The sequence below is a fragment of the Taurulus bubalis genome (assembly GCF_910589615.1).
Source record: "Taurulus bubalis genome assembly, chromosome: 8".
NCBI lineage: Eukaryota > Metazoa > Chordata > Actinopteri > Perciformes > Cottidae > Taurulus > Taurulus bubalis.
Genome location: NC_136596.1, coordinates 6,398,148 through 6,425,962, shown reverse-complemented (window position 1 = coordinate 6,425,962; position 27,815 = coordinate 6,398,148). Strand labels below are relative to the sequence as shown.

Genomic DNA, 27,815 nt, shown 5'->3' with positions numbered 1-27,815 from the left:
CTGCAAACATTTGACAACCTAGTTTAGGGATAGTTAACGCTAGCTAACGCTAATGATAACGACGCGTATGCAAAACCAGCCGTGTAGCTGTCCAACGTGGCACAACATCACAACACTGCAGTGCCACTTCGTATGATGGCATGCTAACTTACCTGTTACACAGATTGCATATTGCTAGTTTAACTATGCACATTTTCAGCATATTCGTGAGAGTGCATGGATTTCTCAGGTGTCTTAGTTATGAAACACTCGCACACGAAGGTCATTTTTATGTGTCAAAGTTGAAGCGCTTAGAGAAGGTGTAAATATTGATATAATGAAGGCTGAATGCCATGTTGTGTAGCCTTTTCTTCCTTTTCTTTTGGACAAGGTCCAGATTTTGTGCATGCTTGCTAGTGTATTGTATTGTATGTGCTACCATGACAAGCCAACATATCAGCAGTGAAAGAGGCCTATGATGTTACAGATCAAGTGAGAGAGAAGCCGCATCATGAACAACTGGCCTCATTGCTGCAACATATGAATTCTGGTTAGTCTGTTGCAGTTGACTCGAGGCTCCTTACACCGATTGCCTGTCTTGTTTGAGGGTGTCTCCTACTGCGAGTAAAGAACCTAAAGGATCACCTTGAGAGTCTTGCAGTGACGGAGTCATGAGAAAGTCTTTAAATAAGACCAGTTCCTGCATTCAAACATATATTAATGTGTAACACAGACCTTGTTGACTTGAAGTATAACGACTCCACCTGATGTGTGTTCATCCTGACAGTGTCTCAAAATACCAGACAGCTCACAGATGTGAATACAGTTTTCTAAACACCAAAATATAACTCCTTAATCACAGTAACATGACCCAAACCCCTTGTTTCTGCTCAGCTCACTGCTTACACCATGAAGCATTTGTGCATGAAAAAGCACTTAGCTGAAATGGCTTTATCTGCAGAAACTGTGTTAGCAGAGTTGCTTTGGGGAAAGAACACAGAGCATTGCAGTTTATCTGGCTTTCTTTAACCAGGATATGATGTTTACACGTGCAAAATATTAGCTGGGAATACCCTAACCTATCGAAATACTAGTGTGCATGCATATTCAATGTAATTATTGCTGCATTATGGTTGGCAGATGGATTTTTATCTCTGATGTTTCATGTGGAAAATGGTCCCTGTGTTGTTTGATATCTACCAGAGACATACATGCTGGTGCTACTTTTGCTACGTTCGCCTTATAACAGAGTCTTCCAATAGATCTGTTACTAGTAATAACTCGGGATCTGTTTATTAAAACAATCTGACTCTGTAAACAGGTTTGGCCAAAGCACTGCTTCAGTGTTCTTTTGTGGAGAGACGGCCCTAATTTACATGGAATTAAAGAAGCATGCAATGAATTATGGTGCTGGATAATTGTTTCTGAGCTGCAGATGGCAGCCTTGTTCAATATTTACCCCACTCTAAATTGAAACTTACTAATGAAAGCCTTCAAACACACCTCTACTGGTCTCACAGCAGACCGTTTTTCTACACAGTCAGTTAGAATTAAGTGCTAACCGAGATAAGAAGCTGGAGAAAAATAGAAGTTGGCCATGTTTTGTAGTAAAGAAAACAACCATATAATGGTTCTCAAACATGTTTCTACAAACATGAAATAAAAAAAAACACCATTGACCATGAATACTATCCAGGGCATACAATAGCGCCTTGCGTGGTAGAAAGGACGACCAGTGTTTCTATCCATATTCAGGAGGGTTTGTTTCCTTCTCACTATGTTTTATTGTGATTTCAGCGTGATTTTTGTAGCTGTAACTGCCTCAGCTTTCAGTTGATGTTTTATTACACAGTTTTTCCCGACGATGAAATTATAAAAAACTCGAAACTCAGCCAGAACTTTTCACAACAAGAGCAATAACATTGTTCTCCTTTTGTATATTGCCCCCCGCCCCTGTCCTGTATATTTCCCCTGCAGGTATATCCAGCTATGGATATGGACGGTGCCAGTTCAGTGGTGCTGCAGGCCTTAACCCAAGCTACCAGTCAGGACACCGCTGTGCTGAAGCCCGCGGAGGAGCAGCTCCGACAGTGGGAGACTCAGCCAGGCTTCTACTCCGTCCTTTTGGTGAGGGATTGTATCAAATAATTGAAATACATCTGCTGAAGTACAAACTTTTACAACTTTAATGAATGGAGATGTTAATGAATGTGCTGTATCTTACAGAAAATCAAGGGGGAGTGTTGGCTTTGTGCTCATATCCGATGATTTTAGTTTCAATAGTAATTTAATTCAAACAACCATAGGAGAGGGTTTCTTTGTAGTTTAGTTATTAATAGGAGGGGAATATCGAGCAATCTGCATAACTATAGCAGATTGAGAGGCTATATATATTTCACACAATAACTAATCACAGCATCAAATCACAAGATTGTCAGAGTTGGAGAAAGGAATTGTAGAACAGGCAGCTGTAAATGTATTTGTGTTAAAGGAATACTACACTTCCATTGAATAGTTTTATTGAAATAAACAGATGTTTTAACCAAACTTGGCATTTTTTTCAACGTATAAGGCCAAGTGTCGGCTGAAAGTCAGGAAAGTGGAAAGCTTGAAAAATTCGACAGAGCTTTGTGTGCGTTCATCCTCTCGGCACTGACTAACACCTACATTTGAGCATATATTAATCACAAAGCCTATATTGAGCCTTAAAGTAATACTCAGTTTGTTTACTTGTTTCCTGTCTCCGCCTGGTGTAAGATGGATATCAGTCGCATCTCTGTTCATTCAGTAGAGAAATTGGCACAGATGCTTGGACATTTCAGAAGATGTTCTCAACTTTATGATTAATTTGTGTTGCTGCCTGAGTTGCACCATGTTCCCTGTCTCATTCAATTCAGACTGTCTGTGCATCACTAAATAAAATGTTGCCCAGACCGGCAAAAATTGCACCGATGCACTGAATGTAAAAGTTTAGGGGCAGCAGGCAGATTAACATTTGCATATGAGAGTAGATGGTCACGCTGTGCAGCCCTGCTAATGGCCTTCTATTCCTCTCGATGGACAGCAGAAGGATGTTTATATTATTATTATAGTGTTAATGCAAAAACATAAAACTTTAACCGAAACCCTTTCATTGAACTCATCCGTGTTCCTACGTCTTCCTAATCCTGAAAATACAGGAGCCCATATTTAACTCTATTGTGCTGCTTTCTAAAGAGATCCTGCCTTTGCGGTGACTCGGAGAATGACTTTGCGAATGAAGTTTTAGCATTTCTAGAATAATAAAGCAGTAGTGTGTACAACCCGGGCAACTCTAGATCTCTATTTCAGTGTGTCTTAGGTTTTAATGGCTTGATGGCATCACAGACCCGCATAATTGTTCTTCAGTGGGGTTAGAGTTGTTTTCTTTAGTAGTCAGAGATGTCACACATCATTAAACGGAGTCTTTCCTTAAATTGCCTTGTGTTACTCATTTGAGTGAAACAAAACAATGTCTGCTAAGCTATATATAGATATAGCCATATACTGTATATGTGTGTGTATATTTATATATACTTTTTTTCCCCCCTCCATAGAATATCTTCAATAACCACATGCTGGCTGTGAACGTTAGGTGGCTCGCTGTGCTCTACTTCAAAAATGGCATTGACAGATACTGGAGGAGAGTAGCGCCTCAGTAAGTGCCTGCTTGTTTCCCATGTTTCCTATTCAGGCTCTCTCACTTTTCCATCTTAACCATTTTCTTCTTCTCTCTTCTACAGCTTGTCTTTATTTTCTCATTCACTCTTACTCTGTCTCTATTCATCAGTCTTAATCTCTTGTAGATTTGTAGTGGCATTTTCCCCTCTGTTTTGTCCCTATTCCTCTTTGCCTTTGTTTTCCCCATTGTCTTTTTTTCAACAGTTATAGCTTACGTCTGCAGTTCTGGCTCCGCCACCTTTCCTTCTTTTTTTTTTACATTCCATCTTGATTATTCATATTGTGCTCTGGTTTTATAATCTGTTTATTCCTTTGTGTCTCTTTTGTCTGGTGAAAGATCAGTTTTGAGTGTTCAAAGCTTACGGTCTGTCTCTGGGTACCTAGTTTTTTGTTAGATCTGAATTGAGCATTTGCTCTTAAATTCCCCTGACAGCAGTTGGCCGGAGGTAATCTGTCCTGCCTCAGCACTCTGTGGCCACTCTTTGACCACTTCAAATCATTGATTTTCTCCTTTTATTTTCGGAAGTTTTCTGCTCATACCAAAGTTTGTTTCACTCATCAGTAATTCACTAATCCAAATTCCATTTTCTAGAGTGCTGTGCAAGGTCTTTTGGTCCTCGGGTTATTTATTTGATTACTTTCGGGCCATTGGCATTAATCCAGTTACTCGGATACTATGTGGGACCATGTGGTGTCACTATACTAGGCTTAGGCTACATTTTCTGTAAATCACAGAATACAAAACTATTGTAATGTATAGCAACCCAGTTCAGGTCGCGACCCAGTTCAGCCTTTATGCTTCTGTTCAGGTGACAACCGTTGTCGAAGGCATTATGTTTTCATGTCATCTGTCTGTCCGTCACATTTTCATTGATGCAATATCTCAGGAACGTTCGTAGGGAATTTTGTGGCATCGAGGATGAATTGATTTTAATTTTTTTTGTACAACGGTAAAGCTCATTGTGACCTCACAAAACACGGCTTTAACCACAACTCGATGCTCAATAATGAATGTGCTAATTTTGACAATTTCGCACAAATGTCTAGTAAGATAAAAGGAGGATGTGATGACAGACGAGCAAGCCCTTCACTTTGGTATCACTGTTTTATTTGGCTGGCTTTTTTGCCATAAAAGGAGAAACCAGTCAAAGAGTAGTCGAAGATACTGACTTTTAAGGCCCTTTGACATACGTTTGGACATGTCATTCGCTGAAGAAGAAGAAGAAGAAGAATAATCCCTTGTTAGTCCCACAGTGGGGAAATTAATTCTGTTGTCTGCTGCTATAAAGAAACAGCAGACATTCTATCATGCTTGCCAGTTCCACAGCCCCAGTATTGTGTATGCTGGCTTACTGTCTTGGCTGAATGGGTCAGTTAAGTGTAATGGAGCCCTCGTTAATGTTATTAGTTCCACCTGTGCTTTTTCTGCATTGACAAGTCAGAAGGCCTGCAGTAAAAAAGGTCACTTCCTTTTTCATACCTTGAAAAACTCCCTCTCCAGCCTTTTTATTCACGCTTTCCACGACCGGACACAGACCAGCCTTTTCAATATAATCTAATAAAATTATTATTATTTTTTCAATAAAAATGCTGTTTAAAATGTATACCTTCCTTCATACGACCTATGGAGTGTTATCTCGTCTCATCTTAAAGTAGAAAGAGACACTCTGCAGATGCTTGCCAGGTTTGGAGACAGACTTCATAAATGTCCTGTTTTTTCCCCAGTCTCTCTGTCCAGTTCCCCACATCCATTATAGGGTTCTTATATCAGTTTAAAATGTGTGACTTGAAATTAAGATTCACCTTGGGGCTCCCTGCCCAGTTACCTGAATCACTGACTTTAATCGAACAGCCGTGCGTGCGCGTGTGCGCGCGTGTGTGTGTGTGTGTGTGTGTGTGTGTGTGTGTGTGTGTGTGTGTGTGTGTGTGTGTGTGTGTGTGTGTGTGTGTGTGTGTGTGTGTGTGTGTGTGTGTGTGTGTGTGTGTGTGTGTGTGTTGCTTACAAGGCAGCACACGTTTATATAAACCAGAATGCATGCAGTTGCATAAAAATGCTCGCAAAAAACGTTAAAATGCCTTTTCCTTGAAGGGGTTTTGAAATACTTACTAAAAGTGATGTGCAAGTTAAAATAAAGAGATAAAAAAAAAGATGTGGATATACCTAACGGAGTAAAACGAAATAGCATCCTGTAAACGTAATGTGCTTGTTGAACTAAATAATCAAATCAATTTACTTAAAATATACACTGTAAAGTTGGCACTACCTGCTGTGTGACTGGTTTCTATATTTTCAAACCTTCGCCAAAAACAACTCTTCAGAACAGGAAGAAGTGGAAAATCAAAGTCAAGAGAAACTTTATTGAAATATTTCTAATATATTAACACCCTCAATTTTGAAACTTACAGTAACTGTGAATGGGATTCCACACCAAATCTGCTTTTGTTCTGTATGGTTATTTTTAAAATGGTCAACTGAAAAACTCTTCAGCTCATGTTGCACACTACAAGATATGAGACCGAGGAGAGCAGAGCGTTATCCCAAGCTCACTGATTAAATCAGGCAGCTGGCGGGTCCTCCACTATAGAGTATTATAAAGGGATTTAATTGATCCCATAACTACTTGGCAGATTGATGTCATATTCATTTCTTTCCCCATATTTAAGTATGAGTTTTGCATGTCCAGAATTTAAAATCTAATCATAAGGAGACTCTTATTCAAGCGGCATTCAACAATGCCAGGGCACCGGGCATAATGTGAAGTGGGGACTCAGTGGTGGTTCGCACCAGTGAAAAGGTTCCGAACCCGGCATCCTTATGGAATAGCATCTTAAATCCATTTTAATTAAGTTGCCCCACGTGGTGCACAACAAAAAAAACTGCCACCTAGTCAGACAGGCAATGCGTTAAGTGTGTTTTACTGGTGTTCATCTGGTAATCAGGTGCCCGTAGTTATTTTTGGTTTCCTCAAACATTGATGTGTGTGCATTGTATGTTTTTGTGCCGTTATGTCCCTCCAGATATTGTGTTACTCTCGCTCTTCTTCATTCTGTCATGACCCGCTTGCCTCTTCTGATCTTCTTTCTGGTTGCTTTGTTCTCAGTGCTTTATCAGAAGAGGAGAAGATCTCATTGCGTGCTGGTCTCATCACAAACTTCAATGAGCCAGTCAATCAGGTAAACTGGTATATACTGTGATTTTGATTGAGATGACTTTGTATAAAACCATATAATGTTCAAAGCTATTGACCAAAACAAATCATCCAACTTTTTGCATGTTAAGTCATTTTGCTTTCAATTTACATTCATTCGCTGTGTTAAATTGTGTTACATTTGTGTGTTAAATGTGCTTTAAATGGATTATCCATCATATAGAAAACTAGATCTGCAATTTTGCTATCAAAGTTACATTAGTGGTTAGTTATTTATATTGTTTAATCTTTTGAACAGCATACAAGACCCAATGTTACAGTTTATCGGGCTTTGTACTCAACACTGATATTGAGAAGGCTGTGTTATATCGCATTTAGATCCACTCTTTAAAACTGATGGCCACAATTAAGACAACTTATATGCCTCAAATTGCACGAGTAAAGCAGCCACCCACCTCACCAAATCCATTTCATTTTGCTTTAGTGACAGCTTTCATTTGGACATGCACTGTAAGTGTACCTAAATTGTGTTGCCTAAAATTCCCTAAATTCACATAAGTAAATGTAATACAATGAAATGAGATGGTAGTAGAACGGCTGATAAAAGATACTGATTGTCCTAGTGGGGACTTCATTTGAGGGCCAAAAAGTTTGTTGATAAGCCACCATTTTCTCATAGTTCTCAGGGGAACGGCACGACAAACAAATAATTCAGACTCAAGCGGTGTGTAATACATCTGTCTGAGGGGATTTGGAAGGTGGCCCTGCCTCCTGGTTTCTACAGCTTGTTTATCCCTGAGGGACAGCCCTCCAACATCAGGACTGATAGGGTCCATATGGCAAGTAATGAATGCCATTTAAACACCATATGTCTCACCACTCACAGCCTGTCCTTGTCCACTCGATCAGGGGTGTGTGTGTGTGTGTGGACAGTTTGCATTTTTTAGTTCTAGAATCCAAGCAAATTATTTGACCTCGCCTGGCTTTAAAAAAAAAAGCTTAGCGCCCTATTGATACCTGCAAATAAAATGTACATGCACACTGATCATTTATTACTTTGTTAAATTAGATTGTTTACGACCATAACAACTTGTTTTTACGGAAACATGCATTCTAATAACAATGCAATACATTCTCAATATAATGGGGTTCAAAAGAGCTAAACATTGTATTTGTAATATATATGTATAAGTGGGCTAGATTTATGCTTTTTTTTTTTAATCAAAGATGGAACTGCCATCACAGAAAATATTAGGTCAGCTCAAGCAAGTCAAAGAATTTAAACTACAGTTATAGTTAATTTAGTTAACTGTGTGATTTCTAGGGTCCATCAATTTTTTTGCTACCCTTATTGATATTAATTGGACAAAATATAAGAAGGCTTCACAGTAAATCACAAAACATTTTCATCATCATCCATCCTGCAGGGCTGTTGTGTTTAGACTGGATTGGTTTCAGCTGAGTGTACCTAACAAACCGTTGTTCCCACCCAGCGTCACCGCTCTGTGATGTGGATCCAAATAAGCTCGGCCTGCTCATTTAACTTGATGTTTATGCTTCTACTAGATTTGTGACAGAACTGTAGACAGTTAAGTATTATGCAAGGATGTGTGAACCACAGCTGTCAAATCAAAGGCAGCGTATGCTTATGTTGTGTAAAGTCTGCTATCAAAGCTGGTGTTCAGTAGTGACAGTCCTGCATCTATGGACTGCAAAGATGTATCACTCCTGCGGAAGCACTTTCTTTAAAAAAAAAGAAGAAGCTTAATCTGTGCGTCACATTCCCTCTTTAACAGGATATGGAATATGTGCACACTATGCCGTATGTAATATGATCGTCCAAACTACTCCTTTAAAATCATGCCTTGCTATATTGCGTGATCTAGATAGAATGTTCGAGATGGCAATGTTTAAGTAAAATTCCCATTAAGTTTACTTTGGCATAACCACCGTCTGCTGTGTTTATGCTTTGCCTCTGGTCATCTTTCTGTCCCTCTGTGTGTTTGCCCGACAGATAGCCACCCAGATTGCAGTACTGATAGCCAAGGTGGCCCGTCTGGACTGCCCCAGGCAATGGCCAGAGCTCATCCCCATTCTGCTCGAGTCTGTGAAGGGTCAGGACGGCCTGCAGCAGCACAGGGCGCTGCTAACCTTCTATCATGTCACCAAAACCCTAGCGTCCAAACGTCTGGCGCAAGACAGGCGGCTCTTCCAGGATGTAAGGCCACTTTTTTTTTTGCTATTTGTCTGTTCGTCACCACTCTCAGCTTTACGTCGTTACAACCTTTAATTTTATATTTGGTTGCTCGCCATTCTTAGTCATCTTATTCATTATGCCTCTCCTCTGGTTTTCTTTTCTCTCCACTTGATGCGGTAGCTGTGCACATCTGAAATATAAGGTGAATTTAGGTCAATAAGTAAAGAAAAATCTAATTGGAACTCTGTCTGCTGAACTTTGCTGCTTTTGACCCCTTCTTTCTTTTCCTGTGTTCTGGCCTCTGACTTTGTCATGTTCCTTTTTTATTTTTTATACTCCCTTTTTTTCCCTGCAAAACCTTTTTTCATGTGAATAGATGAATCCAAGATCGCCCTGAGAGTTGCAGGTGTTTCAGTTTCAGTCTTTGCCTGTAGGAGATGCTGTTTAGCCGCTGTATGAATCAAATCCGAGATTTATGGCAGCCAGATTCTCTCTGCATGCCTGTGTTTAGTTTTCATGCATGACTGGAGCGAGATTGATGTGTTTGGGAATATATTTGTCTGAGTTGCTAGTTGTGTGTGTGTGAGAAAGGGAGAATGTGTTCACAGGAGTGTTGTCTGTGTGAGTTAATGTGTCTTTCAAACAGGGAGTGAATTAGAGAAAATGTAAATGTATTGCCATCCGTGGTTTTAAAGAACTCAAGACTTGAGCAGAAAAATGGTCACGAAGATGGGGGGGGGGGGGGGTTAATAATAAGAGTGACAGAGACAGACCAGTGGACATCAGAGACAGCGGTTGAGGCCAAATAGTTGGATGTTGTGCAGAGGCAATCCTCTATGCCAAAATGTGTGCCCTTAGGCAATACGAGGAACAAACGCGTTCTGAGCCCCATGAAACCGTGCAGTTTTTAAATGAGACACTGATCACTTTGAATCTGAATAGCCCATGGACTATCCCATCCCGTCACGACAACTGACCGTGTGTGTGCGCGCGCACACCATGGATTATGAAGAGGTGGGAAGACAAAGGACAATACAACACTGTTATGGGGGGGCTGCAGCACGAGCACTGGAGCTGAAATTGAGTCTTTTTAATGCAAAGTCAGATTTGAACCTCAAATGACCTCGGATTCTGGAGCAGTATATATTTGTTTCCACGTTGGTTATTTGTATACAACCGCTACACCTGTCAAGGTCGTCTCTGGCGCCGTAAACACCTGGCATTACCACTTCGTGGACAGCTTCATGTACATGTGGGAACGCACCCAAGACACGTTGAGGACGGATGGCTCAGAAACCGTTTTAAGTTTGGTCAGGCCGCATATGGTCACATTCTTTATGCAGTGTGTATGGGAATGTGTCCTGGGACACATTGAAGGTCTGCCTACTCAACTGGCGACCTCTGTGTAAGCGGGAGAAGGGACCTATGCCAATAGCGTCATATTAAAGTGCACCAACAACAGGCCAAATGGAAAAAGGACTGAGGATGGATACAGATATATTAAGAGTGCATCAAGCATCTTGGGCGCTTTAGTTTGCCTGCAACACACCAAAGAATAGATCCCTTATATTGTCTATATTGTGTTGACTAATTTAAATGTGTCGTAGACAAGGCAGGAAAGTGCATTGGTGCATCCCATTGGTTTAAAAACGACACATTTGGACGTTGCAAATGGAAAATGATGTATGTGTTTATTTGCATTTAGAGCGAGGAGGTCTCAAGTGAGTGGTCACTTGAGACACACTCTGATGCCACGTGTGAAATGATGGAGAGATGATCGAATAGGTGCCGAATGTGAACAGGGCTTCTGTCCTGCATCGAGGCTCCGAGTTGTCGTTTTACAGCGGGTTGCACCTGTTTACGTGTTTTAAAGAACAAAGTGTTTAGTCACCAGCGTCCTGAATGTTCCCTTTGCCATTTATTCACAGAAATGTATCTGCAATGAGCAGCAAGTATCTCTTCATTTATAAGCCCCCTCTCTTTCCCCTCTTCATTTACACTGTTTTTATGGCGCCCCATTTAGCCCAGACATAATGTGTACATAAGTGCTCTTACAAGGGTGTGGGCGTTGAGCGTGACTTCTCGTACTCGATGAGAGTGCGCTCTTCTCTCTAGTCCTTCGCCCAAACCTAAAACAGTTGGGAGACCGTGTTGACTGCATCACGGGAGATGGTGCACTGATGGGGCTGCACAGCTACCAGTTCTTGGTTTTTCCTGGACCACCTGCCGATGCTCGGGCTTCGAACTCGACTCATGCGCCAGACACAGCGCTGAGCAGATAGTGGGAGAAAAAGGGAAAGAGGAAGTGATGAAGAAGGATGGCGTGGGTGTGTAGGAGGAGAAGAAGTGATTGAAGTAACCAAGGGCTGCTGGTGACAGGAGGCTAGATCACATCAGAAGAAGTTATGGAGTAATGAAGAAAATGGTGTAACGATAAAGTTGAGGCTGTATTGAAGGAGAAGGATGGAATTGGGGCATTTTTAGAAGTTGTTTCTGCCTACTGCCATCTTAGAAAGAAGGGGAAAAAGTGAGGATGGAACTGGATGAAGGAGAAAATGCTCGTGCCTGCTGTCTTGTATCTGTAAAACATAAAATACTGGATTGGAAAATTAAGTTCCCCCCTTATATACTAAAAACATCAAAAGTAAGCAAGAGGAAAATCATAATAAAAAACAACAATTATCTTGAACATTTATCCATGAACAGGGACCACAAATAACCTCAGTGTTACATAATGCAGTTGTACGCGTGAAAATTATTTTGAAGAATTGACTCTCGTTGCCACTAAACAGGATGATTTAGCAGTCTAAATCTAACAATTGAACTGTGGTTGATATTGCCTCAGCAGTAGCATGGAAGATGAGATACAAATTGATATGAAAGTCAGGGACATGCACATCGAAGTGAATCTTAAGTTCACTGTAATACTCGAGCACCTTTTAAACGCATTGAGATAACAAACGATAGAATATTTTTTTCCCCAGTAACCAGAATGATTCCACAGACACAAACATTCTCAGAATTGGCAAAAAAATTAACTTTACGCCTAATGGACAAGTTTTATTTTTTCCGCTCAGAATAGTACTCTGAACACAGTAATTGTATTCCTGGAAAATCAACCCAGAGCTCCAACTTTTTTTTCCAGTTATTCTCTTCGCTCTTGTAATACGTCGCAGAATGTTTTTGCTGTAAAGTTGATACTTAATTTAATGCACATAAAAGTGATACTTTTTAAGAACTTCCTACTCTTTACAAGACTATTTCAGTTTATATGTGAAACCTTGTGGGGTAGCCAGCCATAAAGACATTGCATGGTTTTAAAGATACAGCTTTGACATTGTGTTTAGCTCTATTGGCTTTTGGGACTCAAAAATCCAGTAAGTTAAGAGAGGAACGGGGCAAGTTATAACCAGCATTTGGCTTTGTTGTTTTGAGTAATAAAAGAGGGGCAATTTCCCACTGGATGGGTCTTCATAAACAGATGAAATGAGCTGCGCTTTTCTTGGATGGCTTTGGTTTACGAGTTCTTCCTCCTGGAATAGGGAATTGGCTTGCAGATGGAGGAAATTGTTTGCTTTTTTTAAAATTTGCTTCTCTGTTGTCTCCGTCTGCAGTTGTGAAGAGGAGAATAGACACGGATACACACATGTTTTGCAATGTGGGGAGGTTTTGCACACACACACACACACACACACTCCTCATGGGTGGGGAAATAATGTATTCTTGGATGCATCAAAATTCTCTATAGAATAATTTAGCAATTAAAAAAACTCATTAATTGGAATTCAGCTGGTTCCCCAATCACCAGTAATCAGCCTAATACCAGACTTTCTCTGTGTGGCTTACTTTTTAAAACATCTAACATTGTAGCCTTAATGAACATAATCTTTGTTTTAATAAGGAGTGGATTCAGGCTGTCAATCCACTTTATGTAGTTGCATGGGATGGAGATGGAATCTGCTATCAGGGGACTTTAGTAGTTTGTGTTCAAAGTTATGTTTTCGAGTGTGGGAAGCTGTGCCTCTAGTTAATAAGTTTAAGCAAGAACAGTTTGAACAATAAAAGCTGTTTAATAATGCTTTTCAGTAGAACATGCACCGATATCAATATCAGACATCGGGCCGATACCGACTCGGATAGCTGGATCGGGTGTGACAATATTCAATTTAATTCTTGAAGTGTAACCAAGTTGTGCTGCACTAAAAAGGTTTACACATGCATTGTAATTCCTGTTGTTGCTGTTCAATTGGCTGTGGGGAAAAAAACAACGTATAATAGAAGGGAGACACTGATTGCACCCACAAAGTCTCCATCTACTTATCCATTTGTATTATCAAACTCTGTAATTTTCGTAGGGCCCAAGGTTTGGCCCTGTGGAATACAGTTTAAACGACCTTCCATCCGATTTAAAAACAGCACACTAAGAGTGTGGAAGTCGAAAGAAGAATTTGGGAATGTTTCCCAAACTTGATTCATCACTTCTAGGTTCCATGCGTTGGATTAGTCTGGTATCCGAGGAATGGAAAGTGCCAAGCTTGAGAGAAATCTCTCCAAAGAAGAAAATGGCTAGCCTTGCAGTTTTCTGTAAGGAATGTATTAAAGCCTATGCTGCGCTGTCTAAGTAGGGATTTCTCTTTCAGTAGACACACACCACCAACCTAACCACTGCTTCTCAGATCTTTCCCACTTGACATTCACGCGTTACCCCTCACGCATAGTTTTATTGCCCCTGAGTTCAGTTCCTTTCTTTGATACGTCATCCGCATATCAGTGTATTTGCCTTAATCAAGTAGCAGAAATGACTAACTATCACATTTAACACAGTTCGAATAACTGATAGTGTGGTTTCCTTTCAGCTTGAACACATGGAAGTGCTTGAATATTGAGGCACTAGGGTTGGATAGTCACTGAGATATGTACTGTTTACCTCTTTTCAGTTCTGTTTATTCTTTTTATGAAAACACCGACCGAAGCATAATCCAAAACTCATTGTTGTGCCGTGGCAGATTGATTATATTGTCTGCGCTACTGGGCCAGACTGCACAGTTGATGGGACAGAGTATTTTTGTCTACTTTTTTTGATTATCTTTACAGGAGAATGCATTGATGGAACAAAAATGTAATTGGTTTGGGCTCAATGTTATGGCAGTGACTGTAATAGGAAGTCATTTAGAGCTAAATTAGACCTGAGACTCCGACGTCCCACTCTTTCCCTCTTTGTTTGTTCTGTAAGACTGTTTTATGTGGAAGAGCTTTTGTATTTGTCTCAGCATCAGTGTGTAACGGAGCCTCTGATGTTTATAGGGGGTATAGGCAGATGCGATTAATTTCACGTGGTCACGAGAATGACCTCAAATGCCTGCTTTCGAACTGATCCAGACTCATTTTTGATGCGTGTGTGATCGACTGTACTGTTTGTGTGTACGTTGGCAGCTGGCGTCGGGCATCTACAGCTTCGCGTGCTCCCTCTGGAGCCATCACACCGACTGCTTCCTCCAGCAGATCTGTGCCAGAGATGAGGCCACAGCCCTCGGCTCGCTGGAGAGGACGCTGCTCTCTCTTAAAGGTAGCAACATTTTGCACTCATGCCCATACAGGCCCCCGACACAGCTGGAAAGAGGCTGCGGTGATCTCTAACTACAAAATGCCCGCCTTGAATCCCTCACTCCATCTCATAATTCATGTATTTCATGGTTCCGCCCACAAAAACGTAATTAAGAGGACAACTTGTTAACTTCTGTAAATATTCACATGTGCCGCTACTTTGTTAAACATCAGTAAAGTGGGGATGAATGTGCATTTAGCGTCAATCCTGCATACTAATCCGCCATTCTCTATCTGCCCCTCTCAGTGCTTCGCAAGTTGACAGTCTTCGGATTTCAAGAGCCACAGCAGAATATGGAAGTGATGGTGAGTCTTGAGTTATTTCACCTGTGGCTGTTAAAGAAGCCATCATATTTCTTTTTAAATATTTTTGCTGTTGATGGTTTGAGTTGAATATGACTCCGATCACACTGTGCAAATGTGTGGATGGCCGTGAGGATCGAAAGGGCCTTAAGCCTGGTTTTGGTCCATCCCCATGAAACTGTTAATTTAATTTAGTTTAAATCTCTCTGGTTTAAATTAAATATCGTAAGCATGTGCCTGGATGGGATTTTGGTTGCCCCATAGCTTAGAGCTAATGGAATCGTTTGCACAAAATGTCCCAGCCCTGTGAACTCCGGCTGCAGATTCTCCCTACTCCCTGTTTTTGCCAATCAAAGTTTGGTGAAAGAATATCAATGGATTGAGAGAATAATGGTAAAAGGGTGAAGTGATTTTTCCAAGTGAGATTTCACTTTTAAGATTATTCTTTATTTTAAAGAAACATACCCTGGGATTGTGCTTGACATTTTAGACATATAAATCTCCAGGGTGGGGCTGGGTACTGAAAATAGGTCGCGCTTATACACCTGAGCTCATACGACCTCTACCTAGACGCTGCGCAGTCATGTAATATTGCTAAGTCATGGATGACAAACTATGTATTCAAACTGCCCAGTTTATAAAAATGTCAAATGTTTAGATGCATTTAGGATTTGATTATCTACCAGAAGAGAAGCTTGAGACGACACCTGCGTGACCTTGAGGAACGCTACTTTCAGGCTCATCCTACAGTTCGCTGTGATTTACGTATGTCGTCAGTGTGGCAGTTATGCTCCTTATTTATTGAAGTGTCCGTCGACCTGTGCTGAAATGCCACAAAAGCTTGATTGAATACAGTCAGATAGCCGAGAGGACTACATTGGAAAAAATAAACTTTCCAAAACCTCAAAGCATAGAAGACCATTCAGAGATATAAATTTCTGAATGGTCTTTTATGCTTTAAGGTTTTGGAAAGTTTTTTCTTTTTTTTCTTTGAGGTTTTTCACTTCATCATTATGAATTGTACCATTTTTTTAATCAAGTGGTTGACCAAAATATAAAATGTAAAGCATTTTTTGCAGAATTGATTTGGCATACAGTATATAATTATGGACTGAATTGATCATAACATAGTGATAATGAAAAAAAAGTGATAGTAACTTGCCCAAAAGAAATACAAATAGTCTTTTTGACTCCAAGGGTTTTCATAGAAGAAGTCATAGAAGTTCAGTGAGTTGCTTCTCTTTGTCACTCGGTCTATGTCTCTTATTATTTCTTTCATCTATTTGTTTAGTTTTTCTCTCATGTCAGACAGGAGTTTGCAGGGGACATTCTCTGACCGAAGTAAATGTGTTTACTGTGCTCTATTATTCCACTAATGAGACAGCTTTTAGCTTTCAGGCTGAAGGTTGTATAATGGTTGAAGCAGTCCCATTAAAATGTAATTTGCCTTGAGCTGGCCCTGGTTATTCCAGATCAGTGAGCAGAAAATAGTTTGGAGTAAATATTTCATGTTCACATGTTTATGCTGATATTATCTCTTTCTACTTTAACTAGTCGATACCACATTTAAATGACGTTATTCAGCTTTGTTTTGCTTTTGACCAGGAAAGTCTTGGAATATAACTGCTGAAGTTATCACTTAAAAGGCAATCATGGTCCAATTTGCAACTCGCACTTAAATGTGATGTCAAAATTTGAGCATTGAAAAGTAGGAAAACCTCTTTTATCTCGTAGTAGAATTTTTTTTTATCATTCTGTATTTTGTGTACTAACCACAGCAGACACAGTTCATTATTCCAAGCAGAGTATTTTTTTTAGTGTTTTTATAACATCTTAAGAGATGTATCACTGTTTATAAAAGCAGCATAGTGGACTTCTATAGCCTCAGGGTACATTTTGTTTTATGTTAAATGCTAAAAGATTTTGTTTACAACACTATGTTTTTCTTTTCTTTCTCTGTTGGCAATGCCTATTGTGAATCCATTCGTGTCTTTGCATTGACGAAACACACATTTGTGTGTAATCACCAGTGTTCACATCTCAATCTGGATATATCTGGCATCAGCTTCCACGATCTGGAACAAATTGAACTGAAAGAAAGTTAATTGTTGTTAATAGGAACAGGTGAGGTGAATCAGACGGGGGATAATATCATTAGCATCGGATGCAATTACTGCCGTTTAAATTAACCCCTTTTCTGAATGGGACTCATTGATTAATTCAGTTATTCACTACACTGTCACAAGTTTAGCTTTTTCAATCCGGTAATGGGAATCATCATCCAGATCAGTTGAACAGTTCTCAACTACTCCCTGAGATTTCTTTTTAGTTTAACATGGTTCTTAACGGATGATTTCATGCAACCATTTTTCAAATATTTCATGTGATGGTTTAAAGATGTGTCTTGCCTTTGTTATCTGACTTATTGATGAGGGCATTACGGTGTTTATCCTCTCTATTTTTTCTCTTACTTCGGGGGTACTGTGTGTTGCTGAGAAAATTGTAAAATCATATTATTTCATTTTAGAAATCTGTTTCAAGGTTATTTTTCTGTAGGAAAGTGGGCCTGCAGGTTGCTTACCGAAGAAGTAATTAAGCAACCTGCAGCGACCCGAATAAACTCCCCCTGGCTATGGGGCAGACAGTATTTAACTAAGTCATGATGTGTAGCTCAGTTGCCTGCAGCACAGCAAGGCTGCACTGTAAAAGGGAATCTTGATAATAAGCAGATCCCATATCTGCTAATTAGGCATAATGTACAATAACAATCTTGCTGTTAATAGGCTGAGGCTTTTCTTACCCACCTAATGTATTGTTTTTTTCTACTTTCTAGTAGCTATCAAGTAAAAATATACGGCAATTAAGTATGTATAAAAAGGAAATGACATGGTATAAAAAGGAAATGAGAATCTAGGGATTTTACTTATTTCAAATGAATAAGCATAATCTAAACAGCAATGTAGTAAACGCATAATGAGGAGCATAAATACACACATAGTTATGCATAGCGTTTTCAGGAGGATAACAAAGAAGAGATGTCTTCACAGCAACATTTTAATGAACAAAGTTGTTAAAGATAAGCCTACTGAAGAAAACTTTTGTGTAAAGTGAGGGCGTTGGCTGCTGTGACACTGCAATGCTAACTACTTGTAACATAAAGGGTAACAAAACATAATCAACAAAACCAAGTCGGATTCCTGAAAGGCCCTCCGGAAGGGAAAGAGTGCCATCCTGGAATCACCCACCTTATATATACCCATACTACCACTACCAGCATGTCCCACTGCATTTGGTCACATTTTGCAGTACTATACAAGCCAGCATTCTCTTCTGGCTATTCTGACCCACAATCCTCTTCGCAGTCCTAATTGAATTCATACAGCATGCAACATTATAGACTTTGTAAGGGCAGCTGCATTATGTATTAAAAATAAAAAGTATGCAATTTGTAATGTGTGATGAGGACTGCGCAAGAGAAAACACATGCAGACATAATTCTTTGTGGCTGAGGTGTTTGGGGGGCTCTAATAATCCTGTTGGCTTTCTTCTGACACTGCTGGGTGTAGAGGTCCTCCGTAAGTGGCAGCTCCCTCCTGGCGATGTGCTGGGTAGCTTTCAACACCCTCTGTAGAGCCTTAAAGTTGAGGGCGGTGGAGCAGCAGGTCAGGTGCACAGAGTATCCTGTAGTCCACGTTGAACCTCCTCAGTCTGCGGAGGAAGAAGAGCCACTGTCTTGCCGTTATCGGTGTCTGTGTGGTGACGAGACCGAGTCAGGTCCTCTCTGATGTGAACCCCGAGGGTCCTGAAGCCGTTGACTCTCCAGCATAGTCCCGTTGATGGACATGGGGGGGTGTTTTTCTCTCGTTCTCTTCCTGTAGTCCACAATCCGCTCCTTTGCTTTGCTGAGGTGGAGATGGAGGTTGTTGTCCTGGCACCAAGATGTCAGGGCTCCAGGGTGAACCGGAGTACAAGGGAGTGCTTAATACGTAACCTTATCTTCTCCCGTGTTGAGGATCAGGGTGGGGGACATGGTGGTGACGATCCACACATCCTGGGGTCGGCCCATCAGGAAGCCCAGGGTGCTGTTGAGCCCCAGGTCTCTGAGCGTGATGACAAGCTTAAAGGGCACAATGGTGTTGAATGCTGAACTACAGTCTATGAGCAACATTCACACATACGAGAGGGCAGGATGAGGACAATAGTGAGCTTCTTGAAACTTTGACTCAACCTTTTCGCCCCTGAGCAACGATGGAGGTTTCATACCAAGTCAGTTTTCTACAATATAAACCAGGAACAAAGAAAAGAAATCATACTTTGATACAACAGAAATCATAAAGCTTGGCTAAAGACGTGACTTAAGTACTTTTCATCAGTTCATGAATTTAATTTGAAATATGTGTGAGGGCCCTGACACACCCAGCTGTTGTAGATAGCAAACTGGCACCGTAATTGTTTGTTTTGTGGTTGTCGTTCACTTGTGTCGCTGCCAGTTGCAAGTTTCAGTGAGTTGGTAATCCCTAAAAATGAAGACCATTGTCAGTTTTCACACAGGCTGCCACAGTGATGAATTTCTTTTAAGCTTTCCTTAAAAACTTACTTGCTTTAAAACTTTTTGTTTGTGAAAAAATAAATAATAGATATGTTCTTTATTCTCAGTATGTCTGTTTGCAACCTCCAGGCGTTTACGAGCATCTTTGTGTCATTCCAAAGCATTTGATGGATTATAGATTTCAGTCCACTGCGAAACTCTAAACCTGAAGCCAAGTCTGTGCATTTATATTGTTAAAGACCACACACGGCTGAAACGGTCGCCAAATTTGAATCTTTAAATTGTGACCCACTGTTATCCTTAAGATTCAGCCTCAGATTGAACTCGGTCGCTCGGTTGACGCTTTCATCTACTTTTCCAAACGACTTCTCGATTAGTGCTGACGTGCTCATTTAATGCTCACCCGCACTCTGTCTCATATTTCCATCCTTTTTCGCACCACCTCAATCCATTTTGCTGACATTCATTAACTTTTCACTTCATCCTGGTGTATTGTTTCCCTGCAGGGCCGCGGGCCTCACTTCTCTTCCCCCTTTTTAGTTATCAAACCTTTTTCCATCACAACTTGTTCAGCTGAAAACTTTTGCATTATTCTCTTCTAATTTCCTGCATGCTCTATTTGAGTATTTTTCTCGTTTTATTTCACCCACCTTGCCTCCCCCTCTTTTTTCAAATCCCACCATTAGCCTAACGAGTGCCTGCCGTGTATGTTGTTCTTTGTCGTCTCCCGCCCTCTCTTCTGTGCTCCTCTTGCAACCCCCTCTTTCTTCACCAGACTCTGTTCGGAGCTTTACGCACAGGCTAGGCTCTGTGATTAATGGCACTGCTGTTAACCTCATGGCTGAACATTAACGCAGACCTAAACCGATTGCATCTCCATCTATCATCTCATTCCTCATGCTAAGCCGCGTCTACACCAGGCTCCAGAAAATTGATTCTCTTTCATACGGTGTAGCTGGCACTTTTATTTATACTCCTGTGTACACACACACACACACACACACACACACACAGACACACACACACATGCGCTAAAGTTATTCTTTTGTTAATAGATCTCCTTCTGAGCAATACTGATGAAGCAATCACAAGTGATTCAACTGCAGAAATGTCAAAGAGATTAAACTTGATCTCACCCTCTCTTCATCTCTTCCCTTTCAGGGTTTCCTGAATGCAGTGTTTGAGAGGCTAACACAGTTCTTGGAATGCTGTGAGTACTTGTCTCTTTCTCTCTCCTGGATCTCTGACTAATATAATGCACACCAAAGGGTCCTACTTAAGAGACTGTATGGTACACAAACTCCAGGTCTCACGATAGCGTAGCATGACGTAGGAGTCAAATTAAAAGTTCAGGCCAAGTCATCCTAAGGCAGCGTTTTTTTTTTTTACCTTTTTCTTATCGAGGAGCTCGAAATTGATACACATTAGGTAATTTGATAAGATTTTAATGCATGGACTGAAACGATTTTGGTTGTACGATGTTATGCTTGGCCAGTGTAAAAAACGTTCAAGCCAGGATGATATTAACCAAAAGTCTCGATCAATGTCCTGAATTTTACCACTAGGTGCGGCTCCACCAAAACAGAGTCGTGGTTTATCACTAAAAGGAGAATTGTTGGTCCATTTCTAAGTTCAGGGGTAACCCCATTCCCTTCACAGGAATTACTCCATATTAACATACACTTAAGATGGTTTATGCATTTTTATATCCCCGCGTGGGCAACAGCCGTGGCTGGAGGCCTTATGTTTTCAGGTTTTTCTTACAAGGTTTCGTCCATCTGGGCCATTCTTGTGAACACAATTTCTTAGGAACGTCTGTACTCAAGGATGAACTAATTAGATTTGGTGGTGAACGGTCACCATTGCCTCACAAAACTCATTTTTGGCCATAACTCAAGGATTATGGATAGGATATGTGAATTAAGACCATTTCACACAAAATGTCTCGTATAAATATATATAAATAAAACTACCTTAATCACTGTGATTACGCTGAGCATTATGCATTGGAATAAATTACAATATAAGACGTCTGATTAAGGTCGTTGTTCTTCCACGTCTTATTTTGGACATGCAGTTGTGATGAAGTCCATGCGTTTCCTAAAAGGTTCTTGGTCCTTACACCTGTTACTTTGTACCCATCCCTCTGAGTGGAAATATCAAAATATGATTAATTAAAAAAAGTTTCTACGCCCCTCTAATGCGGTAGAGACCCACTGAGGGACAGCCTTTAAGCAGTCGCTACCCAGTTCAGTGGCGGATGTGTTTGCTCAATTTCACTGTTTGATTTCACCATCAACGGCTCTTCGTTTCCTTTGAAGTGCTTCATGATAACACCCAGTGGCTGAGCGATGCATTTCGGACACAACTCCACAATCTACCATAGCAGCAGATTTGAGCAAAAAGTATCATCAGCCACAACTATCTCTTCCAATATTTACTCTGCTGATGGCAATAGAGAAGGGGTCAGGGTCCTGTTGGTATTTGGGCACTGAAGATAGGGGAAACGGCAAAGCAGCTCACCGCTGGGCTGGGGAGAAATATCAGCTCTGCTCAGACTGATACGGTCAGCTATCTAAACTGGTGTTTTTGGGGCAGTCTTTGTGGTCCATTCAGATGTCTGGCTCTCCCTGTTAGATGTTTGTCCTCGAGCTGAGCCAGTCGCTGTCAATCACTACACTTTTTTTCCAAGGTTACATATGTCAGAAATAACGAATAGTTTCATTTTCTAGCTTTATTTTTCTTCATCCGTCTATGTTTGTTATCCGCGGCTTTCTTTGGGTCAGATGTTTGACCTCAGTGACTTTGACTTTACACACCATCTGCTAACATAACCATTTGCCGTACACCTGCAAACAAGGAAACATTGGCATGGACACAAAGGCAATAAAATGCAATGGTAATGCTTGATGTTTAATGGAAGAAGCAAGACGAAGTAATCTTTGAGCCAGTTAACCTTTTTAATCAATCTAGTGTCACTGAGAATTAGTTGTGGCTGATGGAAATGAATATGTGCATAAAGGGGAGAGGAAACTATGGCCCTGGCTGGTCACAAATGATGAATGCCAGAGACCGTTGTGGTGTCTGCCCATTTCATCAATGAGGTTGACAAGGAAGTAAAGTACACGGGACATCTTTATTGAGTCGAGCACCAGGAGTGCTTTTATGGAGCCAACATTTACAGCGGGGGGCGGGGGGGCTGAGTCACTCATGATCATTTTGGAGTTCTGTTTATCACTGTTTTTTATTATATACACCGACATAATGGGCCCATGGGACTCACGAAAGGCAGCAAGGTGAAGTGGGCATTTGACCTCAAAGACGGCGGCAAAGTTTATTGTAGTAAATGAGGAAACATCAATATCTGCAGGAAGGACAGTAAGAAGATGAAGAAAAGGATGCTCAAGAAATATGCAATCTTAAACTTTGTTTATTTGGTTTTGTATCCAATTGTGTCATCAGAGTACTTAGTTAAAGTTGCACTCTTTGAATAAAGTTAAAGGGTATTTATTGTCTTCATGCAAAAACAATCTAAAAAAGGACATTTTGAGATATTGTTCAATAGCTAAGAAAGACGGAGAGAACGAAAAAGACGCATACATGGTGATGATCAAAGCTGTGTAGGTCTGCTGACCCCTATCAAAGGCAGGTGATTCTCCGTCGTAGATTTGTACGGTGTATCACCTTGCATTGAATAAAACCATGTCTTGCACAAATATATAAGATTTGTGTACACGTTCTGAAATATGTGCCCAAACCTCCACTGGTATTACCACACCAAGATCTTTCTCCCAAAGGGTCAGATTTATGCAGCACCTCTAGATTTGCCCAGAAATGACTCTGACCTACTCATCTTCTCTTCAATTTAAATTAGTTGAGGCTTTAAGTAGAGTAATTGGATTGGATCAGCATCGAGGTGGTGGAGATGATGTAATAACGTGCTATACCTTGTTTTATAGGGTTATTGAGTCTTTTACACTTGGTGAATGTAATGTCTTCCCCCGATAGTAAATGCTATAAAATTCAGGTTCGGGCATAGCTAGGAATTGGGTCTGCTATGCAAGAACATTAACCTGAATGATGGAAGGAGAAAAGCAAAGCAAAACACAAATTAAAATACAATGAAACACAATAAAATAAGTTAAAGTAACTTTTTGAGACATGTCCCCCCCCCCCTCCCGTCCTTGTAATCTTTCTCCTACTTATTCATTCCAATAAGTTTTCTTCTTGCCAGGTCCATAATGGCTGTGTTGATAGGACAAGATCAGACACCACTTAATATATAGCATATCATTCTGAAAAGGTGTCCTCTGAATCAATTGTGACTCTTTGTCAACAACTCTTATGTGGGCTCCATGCAGTGTACTTTTTACGGAGGTATCGGCAAATTACTTCCGGAGATGAAAGATCTGAATTTCAATACATTTTGCTGCCGTCCTGCCCAGTGTGTCGGCTTTTGAACACTTAACTCCAGAATCCTCAGATATTGGACAAATCAGGATTTATTTATTTGTACTTGAAAATATGAGAAAGCATATTTATCAAAATGTCAAACATTTTTTTATTTATTTTTTATTGAAAATCCAATGAATCTAGAAGCTAAAATATGAAAGTTGCTCACCCGTTTATGTTCATAGAAAGAGTGTTTTACTCAGGATCCACTTTTAAGGTCAAGGGTTAATTCATATTTTCCCACGGACATCATGGGATATAGTTTTTGTGCCTCCACACCGGCAACAGTCGGGTCCAATGACGAACTGATCAGAATTTGAGTATGAACTGATTAGATTTTTTATTTATTTTTTAGTTGTCAAAGGTCACAAAGCATTAGCATTGCTAATTATGACAATTTTACACAAATAATAGTATAAAACAATAAAGTGATTACATCCATGTCTGTCCAAAATATTCACTACAACCTGACTTATTTACGGGGCCATACAACTAGTATTTTCTAGTTTTATATGAAGGGTAGAGCAATATATCACCAAATTATTGCTATTCTTACTCTTATTATGTCATAATATTGACATATAGGGTTTAAATAACTACAGATATATTGCCAAATTCTGATAATTGCCTGTGGATGCTGTGCGTTAAGATTACTGCTTTTGATAAGTGACACTACTGCTTGGTTGTTTTATGTTTCAGCTCGACAGGTTGGTCCAGAGAGCACATGCAGAGAAAAGCTGGAGAAGATGATCATACTGTACACCAAAGTTGTGAGTTGACTCGTATATATCCAATTATATAGCAAGGATTCTCTGTCCGCGTGTCTTTATAGTAGTAGCGTTGGCTCAGCCGTCACTATGGAATTTCTGACGGAATCATAGATGTTCTCGGAATTCCTACATTAAATTTTTACATCAAGTGAAGGGGGAAAAAAGGCATTATCCATACTCAACTTACCTCATGTCTGTTCAATGTGGAGCTTTTATATTGATATGCTGGATAGTTAAATGAATAATGATGAATCATATTTGTATTATTATACGTTTTAAATATCTAATAAATAGAAATAAATGACAAATGTCTGTTTCGTCATCAAAGAATCGTAGTAGAAAGAGCTGTATGTTTGCATCACGAACAAATGTTCATCATCCTCCTCTCCATTTTCTATGTTTGTCCTTCTCCACTTTTCTCCCCTCCATGTAGTTGTTAGACTTCCTGGAGAACCATCCGTGCGCATTCATACCCCTAATCCAGCGTTCCCTGGAGTTTGCCGTCAGCTACCTGTTCACACCAGCAGGGGAAGGAGTGACCTTCGAGCGCTTCATTGTTCAGTGCATGAACCTCATCAAGATAATCGTAAAGAATGATGCCTACAAACCCTGCAAGAACATCGAAGGTAGGTCGTGAGCTGCGGGGAGGGAAGATTTGCAGGAGGGGTTGGGGAATAAATGAGGAATGGCGCGATAAACACAGGGGATTAGAGCACGTGGTGGACGAGCGATGGGAATTGAGGAGACGAAAGAAGAAGGGAAAAGCAAGGCAATCATCATCAGAAAAAAAAACACGAGCTCTTTTAAAGCAGATCATTGATGGTGTTTTGAAAAACAGTATGCCGTAATACCGTCAGCGTCACCCTATCTCACCAAGGCTCATGTTTATTTCACGCTGACGGAGGCCTCCAGTGCCTCATTAGGAGCACAGCACTGCCAGCTTGTACGGCCTTTGGTGTGCCTGTATTGAAGCCCTTTCTCGTAAGCAATCCTTAGTTGACAGAGAGCAGAGCCACGTTTGTTTCCCGTGCAAAGGCTTTGGTGTCATTCCAATGTTTGAGTGTGCCGTGACGGCTGAGTTAAGTTCAACTTTAGGTTTGCTCTCCATTTCCCATTTTCAAACAGGAAAACAAATTATTTTTGAGTAGCAGTGGCAGGTAGCGAAAGGTTACGTTGAGCCTTGACTGACTACGAGCGGCCATCTGACTTATTTATTAGCCCGTCCTGTAGTCAGACTGACAGGAGGACCCGTGTGTGTCTTGAGTGTTCGAACAGAGCGCTCAATACTGTGATACTGTGCAAAGAGTAGTGACATGGAGGTCAAGGGCCGCCGGTAAATACACTTTTCTTTAACTTTAACTCCCAAACTATAGTAAAATGTTGTAGAATTTTAAAGTTAGAATGTAGATTACTTAACTGTTCTTTTTTTTTATTTACTATTTTAATCACCCATTTCTGATACAGGCTTTTGCCTGACATAAATTGCATATTAACTGTACTTTGTACTGATCATTTTGTTAATGCTGTAAATTCCACCAGAAATTATATTTAAAGCTCTGAAGTAGACTCTGTAGCTCTGTAGACTTCTTGTTGAAATGTATTTCTTGATTAATTTGTTTCTCTCCCTCCTCTCTTCTCCTCTCTCCATCCCCCCCTGCCGCCGTCAGACAGCAAACCAGAGAGTCTGGAAGCTCACAAGATCAAGACGGCATTCTTCACACACCCCACACTGACCGAGATTGGACGACGGCTCGTCTCACAGTACTTTCTTCTCACAGAGGAAGAGCTGGCAATGTGGGAAGAGGACCCCGAGAGCTTCGGTAATAGCACATCCCCAGACACTCGGGCTGCATCCAAATGTGCAGACTTATCTGGACCTGCAGACTAGCAGAGTTAACAGGCATGTGCTTGGGGAGTCCTGCAAAGCGAGGGTTAGCCAATTCTACAATTCACAAAGTCAGCAATGTCGCCCTGGATGCAGGCTACACCGGACTTTATTGTGTTGTGGTGATGCTGTATTCATTACGTTGAGGTTAGAGGTGCTGAACATCCAAAATAATAGCCGTAACAGGGATTTCTTGAATTGTGACTTGGTTTTCATACAAATTTACACCCAACTTCGACCATCAACAGTGTGGTGGGCCTTTTTACACGGGCAGCGGCACTGCGCTCTAAAATATGTTTCTGCTGCGCAGCCTTAGCTATAATCTATGGACTGACATTTCCTAATAGATAACAATTTGTCATCTCAGTATGAAGTTTTGGAGGCCGGTGGCCGTAATAGCTTTACAGTCCTCCACAGACACCCACCCTTCTGATTATGCTCGACATGGGACACCGGCCCTGACACCTCTCTTCTCCTCTTCTAGCGGTTGAAGAAACAGGTGGTGACTCTTGGAAATACAGTCTACGGGTGAGTTAACGCGCACACACAATGCAAAATTATATTGGTTTCCTGATAATGGGGGGGTGGGCGACAATAACTCTGACAGAGAGGTCCTCCAGGATTTTAAGTGCCCAGTGATGATGGTAGTACACACCGTCCTCAACTCTGCCCACAAAAGAAAATTGCAGCAGCCATGTCCTCTCTGGTACTCTTGCGTGACAGCATCCACAAACTGTGAGAAGAGGATTGTCATTTAAAATACACCTAATATTGCCCCTGTGTTTCAACCCAAATGTTTTTAAGAAACAATTTTGCAAGAGAAACAAACCATAAAAGTGTAATTGAAAGAACCATAATGGTAGAAGATATTGGAATAGCGATAAAAGTATTATTTTTTTTTTTTCATACTTTTTTAAAAAAAATTACAATTATTTGATGTGGTGGCACAAAGCAAGTTGTATACGTTGCAGGATCATGAAACAGTTAGTGGTCCCCCCGGGCTTTCGAGCCGTTCTCTGTTGTGTTTTGTTAGTTGGCAATGACTCATCTATAGCTTTAGCTTCTGACTCGTGACGTAATCTCTCATTTAAGTCTTATTTTCTGTCTACCCCATGTTTTGCTCCCCTTCTCTTTTTGTGTTGAGCCCCATCTATCCACTTGTATCACTTAAGATGACAGACATTTATTTAAGTACAGCAGAGCATTAAATCAGCACACTGCGGCAGAA

At 40.6% G+C, this 27,815-nt stretch overlaps 1 protein-coding gene across 1 annotated transcript in view; it reads left to right on the top strand.

The window, feature by feature from the left end:
- Window positions 1–1,965: 1,965 nt before the first annotated feature.
- ipo11 (importin 11) overlaps window positions 1,966–27,815 on the top strand; it is a 97,324-nt gene continuing 71,474 nt past the window's right edge. The window contains exons 1-11 of the mRNA XM_079222577.1: window positions 1,966–2,106; window positions 3,555–3,655; window positions 6,780–6,852; window positions 8,842–9,045; window positions 14,458–14,590; window positions 14,876–14,934; window positions 20,642–20,690; window positions 24,632–24,702; window positions 25,136–25,328; window positions 26,370–26,522; window positions 27,072–27,115. Of these exons, the coding sequence (XP_079078703.1) occupies window positions 1,969–2,106; window positions 3,555–3,655; window positions 6,780–6,852; window positions 8,842–9,045; window positions 14,458–14,590; window positions 14,876–14,934; window positions 20,642–20,690; window positions 24,632–24,702; window positions 25,136–25,328; window positions 26,370–26,522; window positions 27,072–27,115 (1,218 nt within the window). The 5' untranslated portion in view covers window positions 1,966–1,968. The remainder of the gene's footprint in view (window positions 2,107–3,554; window positions 3,656–6,779; window positions 6,853–8,841; window positions 9,046–14,457; window positions 14,591–14,875; window positions 14,935–20,641; window positions 20,691–24,631; window positions 24,703–25,135; window positions 25,329–26,369; window positions 26,523–27,071; window positions 27,116–27,815) is intronic.